This window comes from Anomaloglossus baeobatrachus, chromosome 3 (assembly GCF_048569485.1).
Source record: "Anomaloglossus baeobatrachus isolate aAnoBae1 chromosome 3, aAnoBae1.hap1, whole genome shotgun sequence".
Lineage (NCBI taxonomy): Eukaryota > Metazoa > Chordata > Amphibia > Anura > Aromobatidae > Anomaloglossus > Anomaloglossus baeobatrachus.
Genome location: NC_134355.1, coordinates 299,181,351 through 299,200,790, shown reverse-complemented (window position 1 = coordinate 299,200,790; position 19,440 = coordinate 299,181,351). Strand labels below are relative to the sequence as shown.

The 19,440-nt window shown below is 40.1% G+C and overlaps 1 protein-coding gene across 50 annotated transcripts in view; it reads right to left on the bottom strand.

Moving 5' to 3' along the window:
• TRDN (triadin) overlaps nt 1–19,440 on the bottom strand; it is a 1,152,170-nt gene that overhangs the window by 587,033 nt on the left and 545,697 nt on the right. For all 50 annotated transcript variants that reach the window (XM_075339946.1, XM_075339974.1, XM_075339964.1 and 47 more), the window contains 3 exons: nt 6,848–6,913; nt 6,276–6,320; nt 2,299–2,349 (listed from right to left, as the gene is read on the bottom strand). In XM_075339946.1, coding sequence (XP_075196061.1) covers nt 2,299–2,349; nt 6,276–6,320; nt 6,848–6,913 — 162 coding nt within the window. The remainder of the gene's footprint in view (nt 1–2,298; nt 2,350–6,275; nt 6,321–6,847; nt 6,914–19,440) is intronic.

Below are 19,440 nucleotides of genomic sequence, written 5' to 3'. Positions count from 1 at the left end.
TGATCTAGGGCCCCTTTCAAACTTTCAAACTTCTGTCTCCGGTACAGGGGTGTCCTTTTTCACATGTACTGGTGACATACACACACTCATTAAAATAGGTGTTGATTTTCACACATCAATGTTTTCACATGCTCATGTGAACCACATGAGTATCCATGTAATCCACATTGTAGCAGGTACTGTTCTTACCATCAGTATGGATGACAAGGGTCTATAGAAGTCTACATGACTGTTAAACATGTACAGCACATGATTGACATTTGTGTGATATTCGTGTGCTGTCCATGTAACACAGTCCAGAATTAAATGCATAAAAAAAACCAACTGACTTTAAAGATGTAAAAGATGTGCAAAGATAATACATAGAGAAAGAGAGAAAGATAGATCAAAGATAGATAGATTTTCCAGCTATTAACCTGATGAATAAATAATTAGAGGACAAAACGACAAGGGGTCCCACTTAATTTTGATAATCATCAAAATAAAGCAGACATCTGCTGGCTGATATTATCAATTTTTTTTTCTTTTGAATAAAGTGGTGAACAAGGGTACGTGTCTAGTTTTATTTCTCTGTGTTTTAGTATGATTTTTTTTTTCAGATATCCTTTTTTGGACTATGGTGGATTCCCTGTACTGCATGGGGTTTTTTTAATAAATGGTAAACAAATGAAAGTTTTGTGGAGTGTTTATTGAAATAATTGTTTTTGTTTGTGCCTTTTTTTTTTTTAAATAGTGGGTTAGTAATGGGGGTGTCTGATAGGTTGACACTACACAGCTGAAATCAACCCTAATTACCATTACCCTGATTGCGACAAGTGGGAGTAGCCAAGGCAAAGCACCAGAATTGGCACTTTTAATGTGATGTGCCACTCTTGAGGAAGCTGCGGGCTGGTATTTTTAGGCTGGGAAGGGCCCAACTACCATGGACTTCCCAGACTGATAATATCCATTCACAGCTGTTTGTTTTACCATTGCTGTGTATCAAAAATGGTGGGGACCCCACATTATTTTTTTTTTAAATTATTTATTTGGTTACTAGCTGTAAAATCTATCTATCTTTCTATCTGTCTGTCTATGTATCTATCATCTATCTTTGCACATCTTTAACACATAAGAAACATTAATTCCAGTCTCAAACTGTTTTTGGTATGTGTCACATGAATGTCACATGGACGGCACACCTGCTGGAGACATGTACACACAAATGGCACATAGATAGCGCATGTATGACACACATGAGTCTAGGAGTTCCACCACCTAAAAATTCTAGGGTATTACAGAAAATGATTGGGTTTCCTATTGACTTCCATTATACTTAGTACTCGAGTCAAGCTTGTCTGAACATCGGACCTGCTCGATTTGAGTAAGAAGCACTCGAGCATTTTAGCTCTCGCTCATCACTAATAATTACCTCTTTGTTGTAGTGAGAGGGCCTAGCGTCTGTGGAATACTTATTTCCGGCTTCTCTCATTAGACTCTAGGTCATAATTGAGGATAATTGCAATTTGATATGCTTTGACAGAGAGCAATTTTTTTCCATTTTTGGTCTAATATATTAATATATATTACCTTATTATGGTGGCTATTGTCATTATGAGATTTTAAAATAAAGAAAAAATTTAGATTCTAAATATTTGAGATTTAACTGATTGTATTAAATTTATGAAAGTTACAAATCTGTGATCCTGGCGAAAATGAGCTGCATATTTCTATTCATTTATCCTTGGACACAGTGTAATCCAATACTCCTCAACTGAAGTCCTCGAGACCCAGAAACAGATCATGTTTTAGGATGATCTTAGTGATAATTCCATCACCTTTACAATTTTAAGGAAATCCTGAAAACATACACTCTGTGGTCCTTGAGGACTGGAGTTGAAGAACACTGGTTTACTAGACCTAAAAAACATACATGTCCTTTCAAAGCAATTAAAGGATTTGGAGTACTTTTGGATAGCTATAAAATAATTTGCCAAGGTTCAACTGTCTGGAAAAATTCAACGTAGTTGATGAAATTGAATTTCACAAGATTCGGTTAACCCTAGTTTACCAAAATATGTGTAGAAAATGAATACATTATATTTAATAAATATAGGATAGAATATGATAGGGATTAAGCAGATCTTGGATGTGTTAATTGTTCAGCAGCAATATAGATAGAATAGGATATGAAGCAATGACAATGCGGGAAATCAATACGAAGAATTAGAGGATAGCCTTTACACTGTCATGTTGGTTGGGAATAATTTTTTTTAATTATTTTTTGTTAAAAAGACAAAGCCAAAATTCTCACTGTACCTTGCCTTGCTGCCTTAAGCACTTCTTCCTCTTGTTCTTTTGACAGTCCATCTGCAAATTATAGATAAGACTTAATCACTTTCTGTGCATGTAAATCATACACCATTGGAAAGGTTTTCAGCATTAGAAGATAATGCTTTCATCTCATAATCAGTTAACTATCTCTCACAATGCACTTGAAGAAATGAATACTAAAAGTAAATGCAAGGAATCGCTTGTCGTACATTTCACTTCATTTATTATTTATTTTTTACTCAATAAATACTTTTTGTAGAGAGAGAAAACACAATATGCTCCTCTGGCTTATTCATCAAAAGATCATCAAATCTGTCTTGCAGTAAAAGCTTTGTTGGCCATAAAAAACAATTTAGAGCTCTGCCCAAATTTTATCAGAACAGTGTAAAAAAATGTCTGAGCCCCATAGTATATTTTACTGGTGGTCGAGTGAAACTTTTTGAGAGGGCAGAAGTGTTGTGCCGTACATGTCATATTCAGTTAAACAAGGAATTGCATTAATGAAGGCTGATGTACAGAAACATAGGACTGTTTTGGATAATGCAAAACAAAAACAAACAACCATGTAAACAGACATATGGTGTTGAAAAAAAATAGGAAAGGATTTTTAAAAGGCTAAGGAAACTGATACAAAAAAAATCATGGTAGGTGCACATAGCACATAGGAATGTCAGTAGAACAAGAAATAAATAAGAACAATATAATCACATGTGTGGTGTATTGCAAGCCGCTACCAGATATGATCACAGATAGACATTTAAAATTGTTGCAATATATCATATTTGGTGAAGTGTGGTTCCTTCCAGGGTTGAGCGAACCTGAGGATCACGGCTCAGGGTACAGTCTCGGAAAATGATGTAAAAATCCCCGTGGTGAATATCGCGTTGTGCTTGTGCCTGGGTGATTACCTGCTTTGTATCTGCAGCTGGAAGTGTTTGTTCATCACAAATTAGGCTTTCATTCGGCGTTCTGAGCTGTTTTGTTCACTAAGAACTAAATAAATAAATAAAACACTCTGCACCTTGCTCTGGAAAAGTTTTGCTATGGGCCTAAAGCAAAAGACTTCATGAGGTGGGTGAGTGTTGTTTTTTTAAATTAATTCTCCTTGAAAAAAATAGCTCAGTGCACTGAATGTAAGCCTAATTTGTGACGAACAAACACTACCAGCAGAACACACAAAGCAGGTAATCACCCAGACACGAGCACAGCACAATACTCACCACAGGGATTTTCTGAGCCCGCACCTCGAGCCTCGAGCCTAAGGTTCGCTCAGCCTTAGTCTTCCTTCTAACCGTAATTTACCAATGCACGTCATTTTGTCACAATGAATGTCATGAACTTCTCATGTACTGGTTAGAATAAAGAGATGAAAAGAAGAGGTGTCGAGGTCTGGAAAGCGGAGAAAAAGGCAGCAGGGGTGCCAGGACAAATGAGCAGTGAGACGAGTATTAGGATTTTTCGAAAAATCGTTTGCTGGCCTTTTATGGTTCAGCAACTTTGTGGCCACTGCTGGCTGCTATTTTGCTGAATTTACAAGTGGCAAACATACCTATATAGTCAAAAATATGACGTTATTTAAAATTTAAGTAGAATTCAGATCCATTCAAATAAATTTGCCCCTCTCTGATCAATCACAGTAAGACTTGTTTTTAAGCTTTTACTGATGTTATGGAAATGTTTGAGGTTGTTGTTTTGCTGCAAACTGAATTTAGAGTCACTCAGATGGCTTCCTGATGATACTGCATGAAGATAATATCTACCTGCAGTTTTCAGCTTTCAGGACATCATTAATTCTGAACAAATCCCCCACTCAGTTTCAGCAGCTCCAAACTCACCTTCGTTGCAGTTTGCCTTTTCCTCACCAGATCTTAAGCCTCCTACAAAGCTGTTTCTATTTTAATTAATTAATGACCATGTTTCAACCTAGATATGAAATTGATGATCATTATGACTTGTTTGGTATAATGGGTTATTCTTCTACCTGACTATAATCGTTCATTATACCTGACTTTTTACATTGAAGAATTAATGCTGTTTTGAAGGGAAAGTTTGATCAGATTAAATATAGAATTAATTTTGCTTTTTTCCTTTGAATTTTGCTAATTGATAAAAATAATAATTAACTCACTTATTATTCGATTATACATTAATCAATTTTCTAAAATACAGAAGGACAGTTGGCATAAAATTATATGACTCATATCAATCTATCTGGATTAGGCCCCAGGCAGAAGATCCTAATGAGCACCTATATTGCACAAGTAAAGTATCTACAGAATTGTCTGATATTGTTAGGTCCTCTAGGAACCTTACTTTTTGTCTTCACAACATAATCCTGACCGGTCCCATTTCCATATGATGATAACTAATGTATAATCTCTTTTGATATACACCGTGTGCAGAATTATTAGGGAAATATATAGTATTTTGATCACATGATACTTTTTATACATGTTGTCCTACTCCAAGTTGTATAGGTTTGATAGCCAACTACCAATTAAGTAAATCAGGTGATGTGCATCTCTGTAATGAGGAGGGGTGTGGTGTAATGACATTACCACCCTATATAAGGTGTGCTTATTTATTAGGCAACTTCCTTTCCTTTGGCAAAATGGGTCAGAAGAGAAATTTGATGGGCTCTGAAAAGTGCAAAATTGGGAGATGTCTTGCAGAGGGATGCAACAGTCTTGAATTTGCGAAACTTTTGAAGCTTGATCACTGAAAAATCAAGTGTTTCAAGGCAAATAGCCAACAGGTTCGCAAGAAGCGTGTTGGGCAAAAATTGCGCAAAATAACTGCCCATGAATTGAGGAAAATCAAGCGTGAAGCTGCCAAGATGCCATTTTCAACCAGTTTGGCCATATTTCAGAGCTGCAACGTTACTGGAGTATCAAAAAGCACAAGGTGTGCCATACTCAGGGACATGGCCAAGGTAAGGAAGGCTGAAAAACGACCACCTTTGAGCAAGAAACATAAGATAAAACATCAAGACTGGGCCAAATCATATCTTAAGACTGATTTTTCAAAGGTTTTATGGACTGATGAAATGAGAGTGACGGGCCAGATGCATGGGCCAGAGGCTGGATCAATAAAGGGCAGATAGCTCCAATCCGACTCAGACACCAGTAAGGTGGAGGTGGGGTACTGGTATGGGCTGGTGTAATCAAAGATGAACTTGTGGGACCTTTTCGGGTTGAGGATGGAGTGAAGCTCAACTCCCAGACCTACTGCCAGTTTCTGGAAGACAACTTCTTCAAGCAGTGGTACAGGAAGTAGTCAGTATCGTTCAAGAAAAACATGATTTTCATACAGGACAATGGTCCATCACATGCATCTAACTAGTCCACAGTGTGGCTGGCCAGTAAAGGTCTAAAAGATGAAAAAATAATGACATGGCCCCCTTGTTCACCTGATCTGAACCTTATAGAGAACCTGTGGTTCCTTATAAAATGAGAGATCTACAAGGAGGGAAAACAGTACACTTCTTGGAACAGTGTCTGGGAGGCTGTGGTGGCTGCTGCACGCAATGTTGATCGTAAACACATCAATCAACTGACAGAATATATGGATGGTAGGCTGTTGAGTGTCATCATAAAGAAAGGTGGCTATATTGGTCACTAATTTTTTGGTGTTTTGTTTTTGACTGTCAGAAATGTTTATTTCTAAATTTTGTGCAGTTATATTGGTTTACCTGGTGAAAATAAACAAGTAAAATGGGAATATATTTGTTTTTTTTTAAGTTGCCTAATAATTCTGCACAGTAATAGTTACCTGCAAAAACAAATATCCTCCTAAGATAGCCAAATCTAAAAAAAAAACCACTCGAACTTCCAAAAATATTAAGCTTTGATATTTATAAGTCTTTTGGGTTGATTTGAGAACATAGATGTTGATCAACAATAAAAATAAATCCTCTAAAATACAACTTGCCTAATAATTCTGCATACGGTGTAAATCCCTACCTTTTAATATTGAATCCACAGATATTGCTCTTCCTGAATCAGGTTCTGAAAAAAAAGAATAAAACATTAAATTTGTAAATGTCTATAACATAAGTGTTAATAAATTCTAAAGTAATTCCAAATAAAATTTGCATACACTCAGGAGCTTACAGTAAATTACAAAGCTTTTTTATTACTATAAGTGGGGAAGATTAATGTTGTAACACATTAGTGCTATGATTATGCTCTCTATAAATATAAAAATAAATGTTTTTTGGAATCAATTTAAACAAATAAAACTTACAAACTTAAAATACAATTTAACTATGTACCGTATTTTTTTAATCTATTCTAAGGTTCAAAATAGAGAATTTAGCTAAGACAAAAAGTCCAAAATACGAACATCATATTTATGCATTCCGCAATTAATTGCTGTCTGTTATCTTAGAAAATGTCACTGGTACCCTACTAATACTACCAATCATCTAAGAGCCTGAGAAAGGCTCCCATTATAGGCATGAACATCCTATTATGTTCTCTTTATTTATGTTAAGACACATGTTAAAAAAGCATTAAAAAAGTGATATACTTACGACCTGTGAGGGATTCAGACATAATTATGATCACACCAGGGACAATACGACTAGTTCCACACGTGCCTAAGAAGTGTGCAAAATTATTATTTTTAATATTGTTAAATAGTGCACTGATCACCCTTAACTTCATGCGTGTATCAAATGTAATTCTAACTATGTTAATTCATGTAAATAATTACCGTAAGTGATCCAACATTTAGTTAAACTAAGTTCAGAGATCAATAAAGCCATCACTTATGCAAATCGAGTGAGAAAATTTACATCAAATTCAAATAAAATTTATGTTTCAATTAAGTCACTACCGTAGTGTTTTTCCTTTTTTTTATTTATAGAGGGAGGATAAAAGTAAAAGATCTATGGGTAGGGAAATCCATAATTTTAAATGATTTTTATCCAGAGGAAAACAAAATCATAAACCCCATATCAAAACTGAACATGTCCGTAAACTATGACATTGACCACCATTCCAACCTTACAAATTTTGTATTGTGAATTATTTTATAATACATATTTATATGACAGCTAATATTTTTCCCTTAATGAATAAAAATACTTCTCACATCGCTGTAACACTTTACACTGTAGGTATAGTGAGGAAAATAAGCATTTGATACACTGATGATTTTGGATTTTTTGCCACCTGCAAAGAATGAAGAAGTGTGTAAATTTTATTATAGGTACACTTCAACTGTGACAGACAGAATCCAAAAAAATCTGGAGACTCACGTTGTATGATATTTAAATAATTAATTAGCATTTTATTGCATGACATAAGTATTTGATACAATAGAAAAAAACAGATCTTAATATTTGTTACAGAAACCTTTGTAGCAAGTACAGAGGTCAGATGTTTCCTGTAGTTCTCTACCTAGTTTGCACACACTGCAGCAGGGATTTTGACTCCTCTCCAGATCCTTCAGGTTTCAGAGCTGTCGCTGGGTAACATTGAGTTTTTGCTCTCTCCAAGGATTTTCTATTAAGTTCAGGTCTGGAGACTGGTTAGGCCACTCCAGGACCTTGAAATGCTTCTTTCAGAGCCCCTTCTTAGTTGCCCTGGCTGTGTTTTTTGGATTATTGTCATCTTGGAAGACCCAGGTATGATCAATCCTCAATGCTCTTAACTGAGGGCAGGAATTTGTTGGAAAAAAACTTGCTAAATATGATCCTTTCCATCCTCCCTTCAATACAGTGCAGTTGTCCTGTCCCATTTGCAGAAAAGCCCTGTCAAAATATGATGTTTCCATGCCTATGCTTCATAGTTGGGACGATGTTCTTGGGGTTGTACTCATCCTTCTTCCTCCGGCGAGCAAAGTTGATATAAAAAAGTTCAATTTTCATCTCATCTGACCACATGACCTTCTCCCATTCCTCCTCTTGATCATCCAGATGGTCATTGACAAACTTCAAATTGGTGTAGACATATGCTGCCAAAAGCAGGGAGAACCTGTGTGCCCTCCAGGATTTTAATCCATGGTGGCATATTGTGTTACTAATGGTAATCTTTGAGACTTTGGTCCCAGCTCTCTTTAGTCATTGACTAGTTCCTCCCAAGAAGTTTGGGGCTGATTCCTGACCTTTCTCAAAATCATCCTTACCGCACGATGCAAGATCTTACATGGAGCTCCAGACCAAGTGAAATTGACAGTAATCTTGAGTTTCTTTCATTTTTTTTTAATAATTGCACCAACAGCTATTTCCTTTTCACTAAGCTGCTTTCCCACTGTCCTGTAGCCCATCCCAGCCTTGTGCAGGACTAAAATATTGTCCCTGGTGTTCTTAGACAGCAATTTGGTCTTGACCATGATGGAGAGGTTGAAATATCCATGCTTAACTGTGTGGACAAGTGTCTTTAATAGAGGTAATGAGTTCAATCAGCTGCAATTAATATAGGTAATGAGTGCAGAGTAGGAGGGCTTCTTAAAGAAAAAATAATAGGTCTGTGAGAGTCAGTATTCTTGCTGGTGGGTAGGTGATTCAATTCTTATTTCATGCAATAAAATAAAAAAAAACATTTCAAAATCATACATTATGATTTTCTGGATTTTTTTAAATATTTGTCTGTCACAGTTGAAGTGCACCTATGACAAAAATTACAGACTTCTCCATTCTTTGTAGGTGAAAAACTTTCAAAAACAGTTTATAAAAAGTTATTTTATTCACTGTATATCTCAAAAATATTTCTCAATATATGTCTCCCACAGCAGGGTCTGACATACAGATAGAACAAGCACCATCTGTACAGGTTGCATATTACAGTCTAAATTTTATTTAGATTGATTAAAATAAAATGTGCACAGCATTGACTTTTTTTGGCAGTGCTGCCTTTGTATGGAATAGAATAGTCTATGGCTCTGATTAGCAGTTTACAGTAAAAAGGGAGTCACGAAGGATACATCATTATAGATGAGTGAATCTGAATTGTACAGATTGGGGTTCATAGCGAACACTGACTTTTAAAAAAGTTCAGTGTCCAAGTCAGAGTCTGGGTACTGTTCTTATGCTAACCACTTAATAGAGCATCGGGGTACTCTTGGTGCATGGCCCAATGCAAGCCACTTAAAATCTCTGAATGGCTCTGATGGGGGGCAAAATCATAATTTTCAGATGCTCCTCCCTGCCCCGGAAATGCTCTGTTTATGGCTGGCTGTATGTGGGTGTACAGTTGAACTACCCAACCATTGACTTCCAATGGGTTTCGGGTTCCGGCCTCAAGTTCAGGTCTAGTCCTGGTGCCAAACTTAACTTTATCTAAAGCCTGGGTGAACTAGGCTATCCCGAAACTCAATGGGCCTTAGCAGACTTTCCAGTGCAGAGAATGCAGTATTAAAACATGATGTCTATACTGGTGAATACAGATATTGTGCATACTGATCCTCTACATGACATTTGACGTACTGGGTACATCATGAAAGTCAGTGCCATTCTAACCAAGGATGTCCCCAGTATGTCATGCTTTCATGCAATCACTGCAGCTACGGTGACAGTCATCGCATAAAAGTGCCTGCTGATTGTGTCAGCCCAATACCTGCACTCATCACCGTGGGGGTTTCATCATCCCCCCTCACAGCAACAATCACTGTGATTGGCTGTTCAATTCTGAACAGCCAATCGCATCGGTTTCAGGATTTCAGGCAATGAAATTTCCTGAAACCCTGATATCCACCTATGATCGGTGCTATAACAGCGCAGATCATAAGCTGGAGCTGTGAGAACACAGCATCCCGCCCCCCAGCAGTGACTGGAGCGATTGTCCTATGATGTGCGATTGCTCCAATCACTGAGCAGCACTGAGGTTTGACCTCTCAGTGACTGCCCCTGTCCTCAGTGAACACCCCTATCCTCTGGCCGGCACCAGCGCCAATCGCAGCGGTTTCAGGGTTTAAGGCAATGAATTTACCTGGAACCTTGATGTCCAGCTATGATCAGTGCTATAACAGCGCCGATCATAGGCTGGAGCTGGGAGAGCAGTATCCTGCTCCACAGCAGTGATTGGAGCGATCGTCCTGTGACATGCGATCGTTCCAATCACAGAGCAGCACTGACCTCTCAGTGACCGTTCTGCACTGCCCCACTTCAGTTTTGAGATGCTTACAGAAGGTCACTGAAAGTCTGCTGCTGATCTGCTGGGCCTTGTGGTGCCACACGCTTTTGAAGCCTGTGCTACCATTGCTGCTGCTCCTACCTGCTCCTGCTGCTGATCCTGACTGAAGAAAGAAGAAAGATCTTCTATTCTATCCCTGATCTGTTCCTGTCCTTTTCCTTTCTTTTTCTCTCTATCCCCCTTTTCTCCCCTTTTCCCCCTTCTGCCCTCCCCCTCTCCCTATTCCTCTCCCCATACCCCCCTTCTGCCACCGATTGCTGATCAGTACTTGATCAGTGATCAATACTTGAGCGCTTGATTTTTGTCAGGTTTTTTTTTCACCACATCCATGCAAGAGTCCTGTAGCTGCCGAGCGCTAATCAGGATGCACATTGCTGATCCACGTCATTCCGCTTTTAGCAAGGACTTTTTTCCGTTTTTTTCCTCTGTCCATTTTCCATCCCATTTTTGCACCTCCTCCGTGCGTGCTTCCTGTAGCTGCCAAGCGCTGATCAGTGATACACATCGCTGATCAGCATCCGTGCTGCTTTTAGCTAGGACTTTTTTCCTTTTTTATTTCCTCTGTCCATTTTCCATCCCTTTTTTGCACTATCTTTGTACGAGTGCCTGTAGCAACTGAGCACTGATCAGTGACGCACATCGCTGATCAATGTCTGTGCCGCTTTTAGCCAGGACATTTTTCCATTTTTTTACTTCTGTCCATTTTCCATCCTCTTTTTGCACCTCCTCCGTGCGAGTGTCCAGTAGCCGCTGAGCACTGATCAGTGACGCACATCGTTGATCGACGTCCGTGATGCTTTTAGCCAGGACTTTTGACGTCTAGCCATGTGACCAGTCTGTAGTCAATGAGATAATACACACGTGACTGGTCACATGCTATGATGACATCAAGGAAGGTCCTATTATCAGTGCTGGTTACCGGGAGGGTGCAGCGATGATCGGAAGGAAAAGCGGCGGGAGACAGAGTGCAGGATGCGTCGCGGGGACCTGTAAGTATAATGGCAATGTTTATTAACTGTATGTGTACATACATACATGTGTGCCTCCCATTGTTTTCAATGGAGTTCGAAGGTGTTCGTCGAACGTTCGCCGAACTGAGCCGCCGTTCGACAAACCAAACCAAACTCGAACACTAGAGGGGTGGCTCAACACTGCTCAGGAGAAATTGCACAATACATTTTATAGTGCATTTTTTCCTGATACCCTTGTGAAAATGCAAAGTTTTATGGCTAAAGTAACATTTTTGTGTAAAAAAGTAGTTTTCATTTTTTCCTTCCACATGGCTTTGGTTCCTGTGAAGCACCTAAAGGGTTAATAAACTTCTTGGATGTGATTTTGAGTACTTTGAGGGGTGTAGTTTTTAGAATGGTGTTACTTTTGGGTATTTTCTTTCCCCTAGGCCTCTCAAAGTCACTTCACATGTTATGTAGTTCCTGCAAAAATGGTTTTATAAATTTTGTTGGAAAAATGAGAAATTGCTGATGAACTTTGAACCCTTCTAACTTCCTAACAAAAAACTTATGTTTTAAAAATTGTGCAGATGTAAAGTACACATGTGGGAAATGTTATTTAGTAATTATTTTGTGTGACATAATTCTCGGATTTATGGGCATAAAATTTCAAAATTTGAAAATTGCAAAATTTGCTAAATTTTCGTGAAATTTCCGATATTTTCACAAATAAATGCAAAAAATATTTTTACTACTAATATGAAATATAATATGTCACGAAAAAATAGTGTCAGAATCACTGGTATTCATTGAAGTGTTCCAGAGTTATATAACCTGTCAAAGTGACACTGGTCAGAATTGCAAAAAATGGTGCAAACCATGCTCGGGGTAAAGGGGTTAAGGTATAAGAACATGAAATTTTGATATGTTCTCACAGGTTGTGCTTTATTATTACACAAACTATGGCAAAAAAAAAAAAAGTATTAGTTTTGCACAACTGCATACAAAATCTGTAAAAAGAAAACAGAATATGCCACATGTGAATGTACAATTAAACTGGAAATATTGCAATCTTGTATGATTCACTCTGTTGGCTGCTGTTTAGAAATTGAGTGTTTGCCCTCCTGCTCCCTTTGTCAGACATACAATGATGTTTTTATTTACGAGGAGAATGCAGATCTTAATGCTATAAGTGAAGCATGCAGTAGATGTAAGTGAAATAATTATATATTATAGAAAGCTGACACTGTTGAATAAAATGTTTTCCACAGGAAAAAAAAACAATCTTCAGCAAACAACCTTGAAGGGAACATGTTATCTTCACAAACACCTTTGAGAACTGTCATGTTCTGCCAAGTGTAACTGTAATTTGAAAGTCAAACTGCATCCTGACTTTTACTAACTAGATACGAGACATGACTAAAACACAAATAAAGGTTAATGTAGCAATTTGTATCTAATACAATGGTTTTAACCTTTAAATAGTACACAGACATACACACACATTCACATATACACAAAGTTTGGACACACTTGTTCATGCAATGGTTTCCATTAGAACATGCACACTGTAGATTCAGACAAAAGGAAGCAAAACTATGGCAATGGGGATGAGCAGGGTAAAGTTCTGGGATTGTCGCATCTAATGGATGTGACAATTTTTGGTGGTTGAAGGCTTCTTTTTTTTAGGCTAGGGGGCCAAATAACCATGGGTCTCCCTAACCTGAGAATGGCAGCCCCCATGACTGGGTATCAAAATTGATAGGGGCACTCACAACAGTTGTTATTGGTTACAGTCAGACACACTATCACACAGGATGGGGGCGTGATCTGACTGCAACCAATCACAGATGCTGGGACTGCCGGTGGCCTCTGAAAGCAGTGCATATGCATGAGGTTAATGAGCGGCTTTAGAAGTAGTGTTACATCCGCACGGGAGGCTGGAACATATAATGTGCCTGCTCTAATCCCCCTATGCCATCTACCACTATTTTAAAATGCCTGATTCAGGTTCCCATAGACTTTAATGTGGACCGGCATTCAGCCAGATATCTGGGATTAAATCCGGGCTGCAAATGTTCTTCATTTTAAACCCAGTTGGACCCGCTTTTCCCAGATAGCTGCTGGCATACAAGGAAAACAGATGTGGTCACGCACCACCGGGTCACCTGATTCATTAATGCGAGATACAGGAGGAGCAACAATAACCACCAAGGCTCTGTACACAGGTGCTCACTAGAGTTGAGCGATGTTCGAGGTTCGCCAATTTCATGTTCGAGTGATTTTGGGGGGTGCTTGAGATCGAACTCGAACTCAAGCCTTTTGCTAAAAGCTCAACAGTTCGAGTTAGGTTCGAGAACAGTTCGATCACCATAAACGTGGCTTTTTACAGTAAGGCTATGTGCACATGTTGGTATCTGCATGCGTCCTTCATCCCCAGCACAATCCCTCTCCCTTTCCTACTCACCGATCAAGGACGTCTCGCTCAACATCTGTCACAAATCTGCAGTGTCTTTTCCTTTTTAGAAAATGGCTGCCACTTCATTAGTCAATAAGTTATTCCGTGCTTTCCCCGCCCACCGGCGCCCATGATTGGTTGCAGTCAGACACGTCCCCAAGCTGAGTGACAGCTGTCTCACTGCAACCAATCACAGCCGCCGGCGGGTGGGTCTATATCGTGCAGTAAAATAAATAAATAAATAATAATAAAAAAAAAATGTGCTTCCTCCATATTTGATACCAGCCAGGATAAAGCCGCACAGATGGATAAAGTGGATGTGGGCTTATGTGCCATATAAAACTATGTGGGCTTTGCCATGTTTTTGTATGCTAGCCAGGTACAGCAGGCACCTACGGGCTGCCTCCAACCCACAGCTGCCTATTTGTACTCGGCTGGGAACCAAAAATATAGGGAAGCCCATTTTTTTTAATTATTTCACGAATTTCATGAAACAATTAAAAAAGAAATGACGTGGGCTTCGCCATATTTTTGTATGCTAGCCAGGTACAGCAGGCACCTATGGGCTACCCCCAACCCCCAGCTGCCCATTTGTACCTGGCTGGGAACCAAAAATATAGGGAAGCACTTTTTTTTAATTATTTCACGAATTTCATGAAATAATTAAAAAACAAATGACGTGGATTTCGCCATATTTTTGTGTCCAGCCAGGTACAACTAGGCAGCTGGGGATTGGAATTCACAGCAGAGGTTGGCCCGCGCTTTCTGGGCCCCTCTACTGCGAATTGCAGTCCGCAGCCGCCCCAGAAAATGGCGCTTTCATAGAAGCGCCATCATCTGGCGCTGTATCCAACTCTTCCAGCTGCCCTAAAGCCGGGTGGCTTGCAGGGTAATAATGAGTTAATACTAGCTTTGTTTTACTAGCTAGTATTAAGCCAGAGATTCTTAATGTCAGGCAAGTTTGACCCAGCCATTAAGAATCTCCAATAAAGGGTTACAAAAAAGACACCACACAGAGAAATAATACTTTAATAGAAATAAATACACAGACACACTTAGAGACTCCATGTTTATTACTCCCTCTTATCCCTCCACGATCCATGGTCTTCTTTCTTCTTTCTCCTTCAACCCATGCAGCTCCGTTATATCAGACAGCGCTCCATGGGAGGAAGGACGCCGCTGCTTTCCCTGCAGTCTTTTCACTCCGTAAGTGAGAAGAAGCTGCTGGCTGTAAGCGGTGACGTCACCGCTGACAGGCGCATTGCTATAGCAATGGTGATCTTCGTTATTGAACGGCTCTGTCAGCCGGTGAAAAACCGAACAGGGGAAGCAGACCGGGGAGTCGACCGTGTGCCAGAGCATGTCGCCGGTACACGGAGATACACAAACGTGCACCGCGTAACGGAGAGATGCACTGACAGGACCTAGCAATGACGTCTAGCCATGTAACCAGTCTGTAGCCAATGAGATAATAGACACGTGACTGGTCACATGCTATTTTGACGTCACAATAGGTCCTATCATCAGTGCTGGTTACCGTGAGGATGCAGCGATTATCGAAAGGAAAAGCAGCGGGAGACAGAGTGCAGGACGCATCGCGGGGACAGGTTAGTGTTATGACAATGTTTATTAACTATATGTGTACATTTATAATGTGTTTTTATGTGTTTATGTTTGCCTGCCATTGGTTTCAATTGGTTTCGCTGAACCGAACTCGAACGCGGCCTCCGTTCGACGAACCGAACCGAACTCGAGCCTCTAGAGGCTCGCTCATCTCTAGTGCTCACCAGAAAGTAACCAGTCCAGCAAAGATCATCATAAAAGAAGATAGAATCGTGGCACATGGTATGGCAAAAGACCTTGCTTTATTATAAATCCATAAAAGGTCAGCGGGTCCGATACCAGATGCTTGAATTTCGGAGGAGGAAGGCCATTTCACGCTGCTGCACTTCTACGGGTCCTGTCCATCACTAAACCTAATCTTAACATGCTGTGTCAATAGCATTCCTAATGGTGCTGATGCCTTGCAACAATAAAGGTCCAGTCACACTAAGCAACTTACCAGCGATTCCAACAACGATAGGGATCGCTCGTAAGTTGCTAGGAGGTTGCTGGTGAGATGTCACACTGCGACGCTCCAGCGATCCCACCAGCAACCTGACCTGGCAGGGATCGCTGGAGCGTGGCTACACGAGTTGCTGGTGAGCTCACCAGCAACCAGTGACCAGCCCCCAGCGCCTCGTGGAAGATGCTGCGCTTGGTAACTAAGGTAAATATCGGGTAACCAACCCGATATTTACCTTGGTTACCAGCGCACGGAGCTACACGTGCTGAGAACAGGGAGCAGCGCACACTGAGCGCTGGCTCCCTGCTCTCCTAGTTACAGCACACATCGGGTTAATTACCCGATGTGTACTGCAGCTAAATGTGCACAGAGCAGGGAGCAGCGCACAATGCTTAGCGCTGGCTCCCTGCTCTCCTAGCTATAGCACACATCGGGTTAATTAACCCGATGTGTCCTGCAGCTACGTGTGCACAGAGCAGGAGCCAGCGCTGACAGTGAGAGCGGCGGAGGCTGGTAACAAAGGTAAATATCGGGTAACCAAGGACAGGGCTTCTTGGTTACCCGATGTTTATTGTGGTTACCAGCCTCCGCAGAAGCCGGCTCCTGCTGCCTGCACATTTAGTTGTTGCTGTCTCGCTGTCACACACAGCGATCTGTGCTTCACAGCGGGACAGCAACAACTAAAAAATGGCCCAGGACATTCAGCAACAACCAACGACCTCACAGCAGGGGCCAGGTTGTTGCTGGATGTCACACACAGCAACATCGCTAGCAACGTCACAAAAGTTGTTCGTTAGCAGCGATGTTGCTAGCGATGTTGCTTAGTGTGACGGGGCCTTAAGACTCCTAACAAGGCTTTATAGATAGTTTAAGACATGGACTGTCTCGGTGGAGCAGTGCATGCTCATCTCTCCAAACTAACAGAAACCACTCCCGATGTACCCCAGTGTCGGAACTTTGGTCATGGGTAAGAACTTAATGAAATTAAAAAGTTTTAAGGTCCCCATACACTATAGATGAATATAATCTAGGTCTACTGAATTTTGATTTTGGTGGGACCAAATAACTCGCTGATGTGAATGGGATCTTGTTACCTCTACTCCATGACATGATGTTGGAGGACAGAAGGATCAAGCAGTTAGAAAATCAATGCCCAATCCCTTTGCTTTCAGGTGAGATACGCTATTGGGAGAGAAATCAAATTTGGTGGTAAGAGCTGGGAGAGAGAAAGAGCATTTTATGAGTTCATCCAAAATTGGTCTTTTATAAAGCTAGATTTTCACAAAGGATCATACGACCACTCTTACATCAGTTTTAAAAGGAAGTTCACTAGCCTCGTTTAATTAAAGAAAAACCCACAATGGTCACAGAAATATCTTGAATCTGACAAAAGTAATTCTAAATAAAAAATCTATGAAAATGACCAAATGAAAGTAAGACATTGCTTTCAACCATGCTTCCACAGAATTTTTTAAAAATCACATGTGTATGCGGCTGCCCTATGATTTATATTGGTTTAATATCACGGGAAATGAGGGTCAGAATTAGAGAGCATGTGAGAGACATTGGTGTGGCCAGGACAGTGGGTGCCATGATAACTCTAAAAACTTTGCCACAACATTTGAAAAAGTTTCACAATTGTAATCCTAAGTCACTAAATGTTCAGGGCATAGATTTGGTACAATGATGCAATAGAGGCGGGAACAGTAAGAAAATTCTGGCCCAAAAAGAAATGAAGTGGATCATGATGTTGGACATCACGTTCTGACATGACCTAAAAAAATCCTTGAATTTTGCATCTTGCTTGTAGTACTCCCCCTTTTTCCCACTGTCCCATTTTATTACATCCCATTTTTTAGTACTTTACTATGGAACTTTTGTCTTTTTTTATATTTAGTTTCTCGTTCCCTTTGGTGGTCCTGCGAGCTTTGTCAAATGTGGACACATCATTGAAAAACTTTCCATAACCGTTCTTACCTGGATTAATTGGCGCTTTTCATTATGATAATTGGCTTCAATATACTAATCTACATAGTTTTACTTATGATAAATACGGACCACAGCCACGCCATGATTTAACAAGTTGGTATGTAATAAAATGAATAATCAAAATACATGGTGAGGTATAGGACCCAGACCGGTCGCTAGTAATATAATTGAAGAAAGGAAGAAAAACGCGACCACAACGCCTGATAGTGCAAGAGTGATATCTTTATTAAAGCTAGGGAAGGTGAAAATGGCGGCACAATTACAAGTGAAATGCAGGAAACAGGAGATTCAAGGTATTAAATGCAGTCAAAGAGACCGTGAACATTACTATACAGATACCATCCTATGATTAATAGGGTGGTACACGCTGTCAACCAGGAAGAAGTCAGAGCTGTATAGTAACCAGACCATAGTAGATCACAGCGGTTACACACCCATGACACATGTGGGATAAAGAGCGTATATTTAGGTTATGGTTAACCACATATGGGAAATACAAACATACCTGGAGAACAGACCTCGGAATATACCGTGACCTGGTTGAAAGCGTGTACCACCCTATTAATCATAGGATGGTATCTGTATAGTAATGTGCACGGTCTCTTTGACTGCATTTAATACCTTGGATCTCCTGTTTCCTGCATTTCACTTGTAATTGTGCCGCCATTTTCACCTTCCCTGGCTTTAATAAAGATATCACTCTTGCACTATCAGGCGTTGTGGTCGCGTTTTTCTTCCTTTCTTCAATAGTTTTACTTATGTGTAATCATCTGTAAGCATATCTGTACTTAAAAAACAGTTTTGACATTATGTGCCAAGTGATGCCATGTGTGCATATTGGATCCAAGTTTGTGATGTGCTGTGTGCCTGTGCAGTTTGCTGCAACCGCTCTCACCTGCTGACAGCGTCCCTACAGTGACTTGTGAGCATGATCGGGAGCCATGGTGACACGTCCCCGCTCCCTGTCATGCGCACTGTACTGGGCATTGTGTGGTGGCCTGTTAGATGCTCGCATGATCAACACAAGCGCCACCCACACCATTGCCACTTGGCCCTCATTTTCATTGCCACAGTGATTTAAGGTCCTTGTGGCTTAACTGCATCACATTTTCCTGGTCTGACGAAGCATGCTACATGCGAAACACATATTACCCTTGTGGGACTCCTTTCCCTTTGCACTGCTGGCACTTTAACTACATTTAGTAACTTTGTCACACTTAGGAATGTCCTTTTGATGATTGTTTTTTGCTCCTGTGATCACTTTTACATTTCATTTGATGACCATTTTGCCTCTTTTATACCGTGCTCTTTGTACTGATCATAGGCCCTGTATGTATGTAAAGGAATATGCATTGTACTATGCAATGAAAAGCTTCCAACACTTGAGCGGTCTTAGGCTATGTGCGCACGTTGCGTACTGTCCCTGCAGAAATTTCTGCAGCGATTTGAACAGCACACGTGCGCTTCAAATCGCTGCAGAAACAGTCCGTAATGAAAAAAAAAAAGCTGATTTCATGCGCTCTGAGT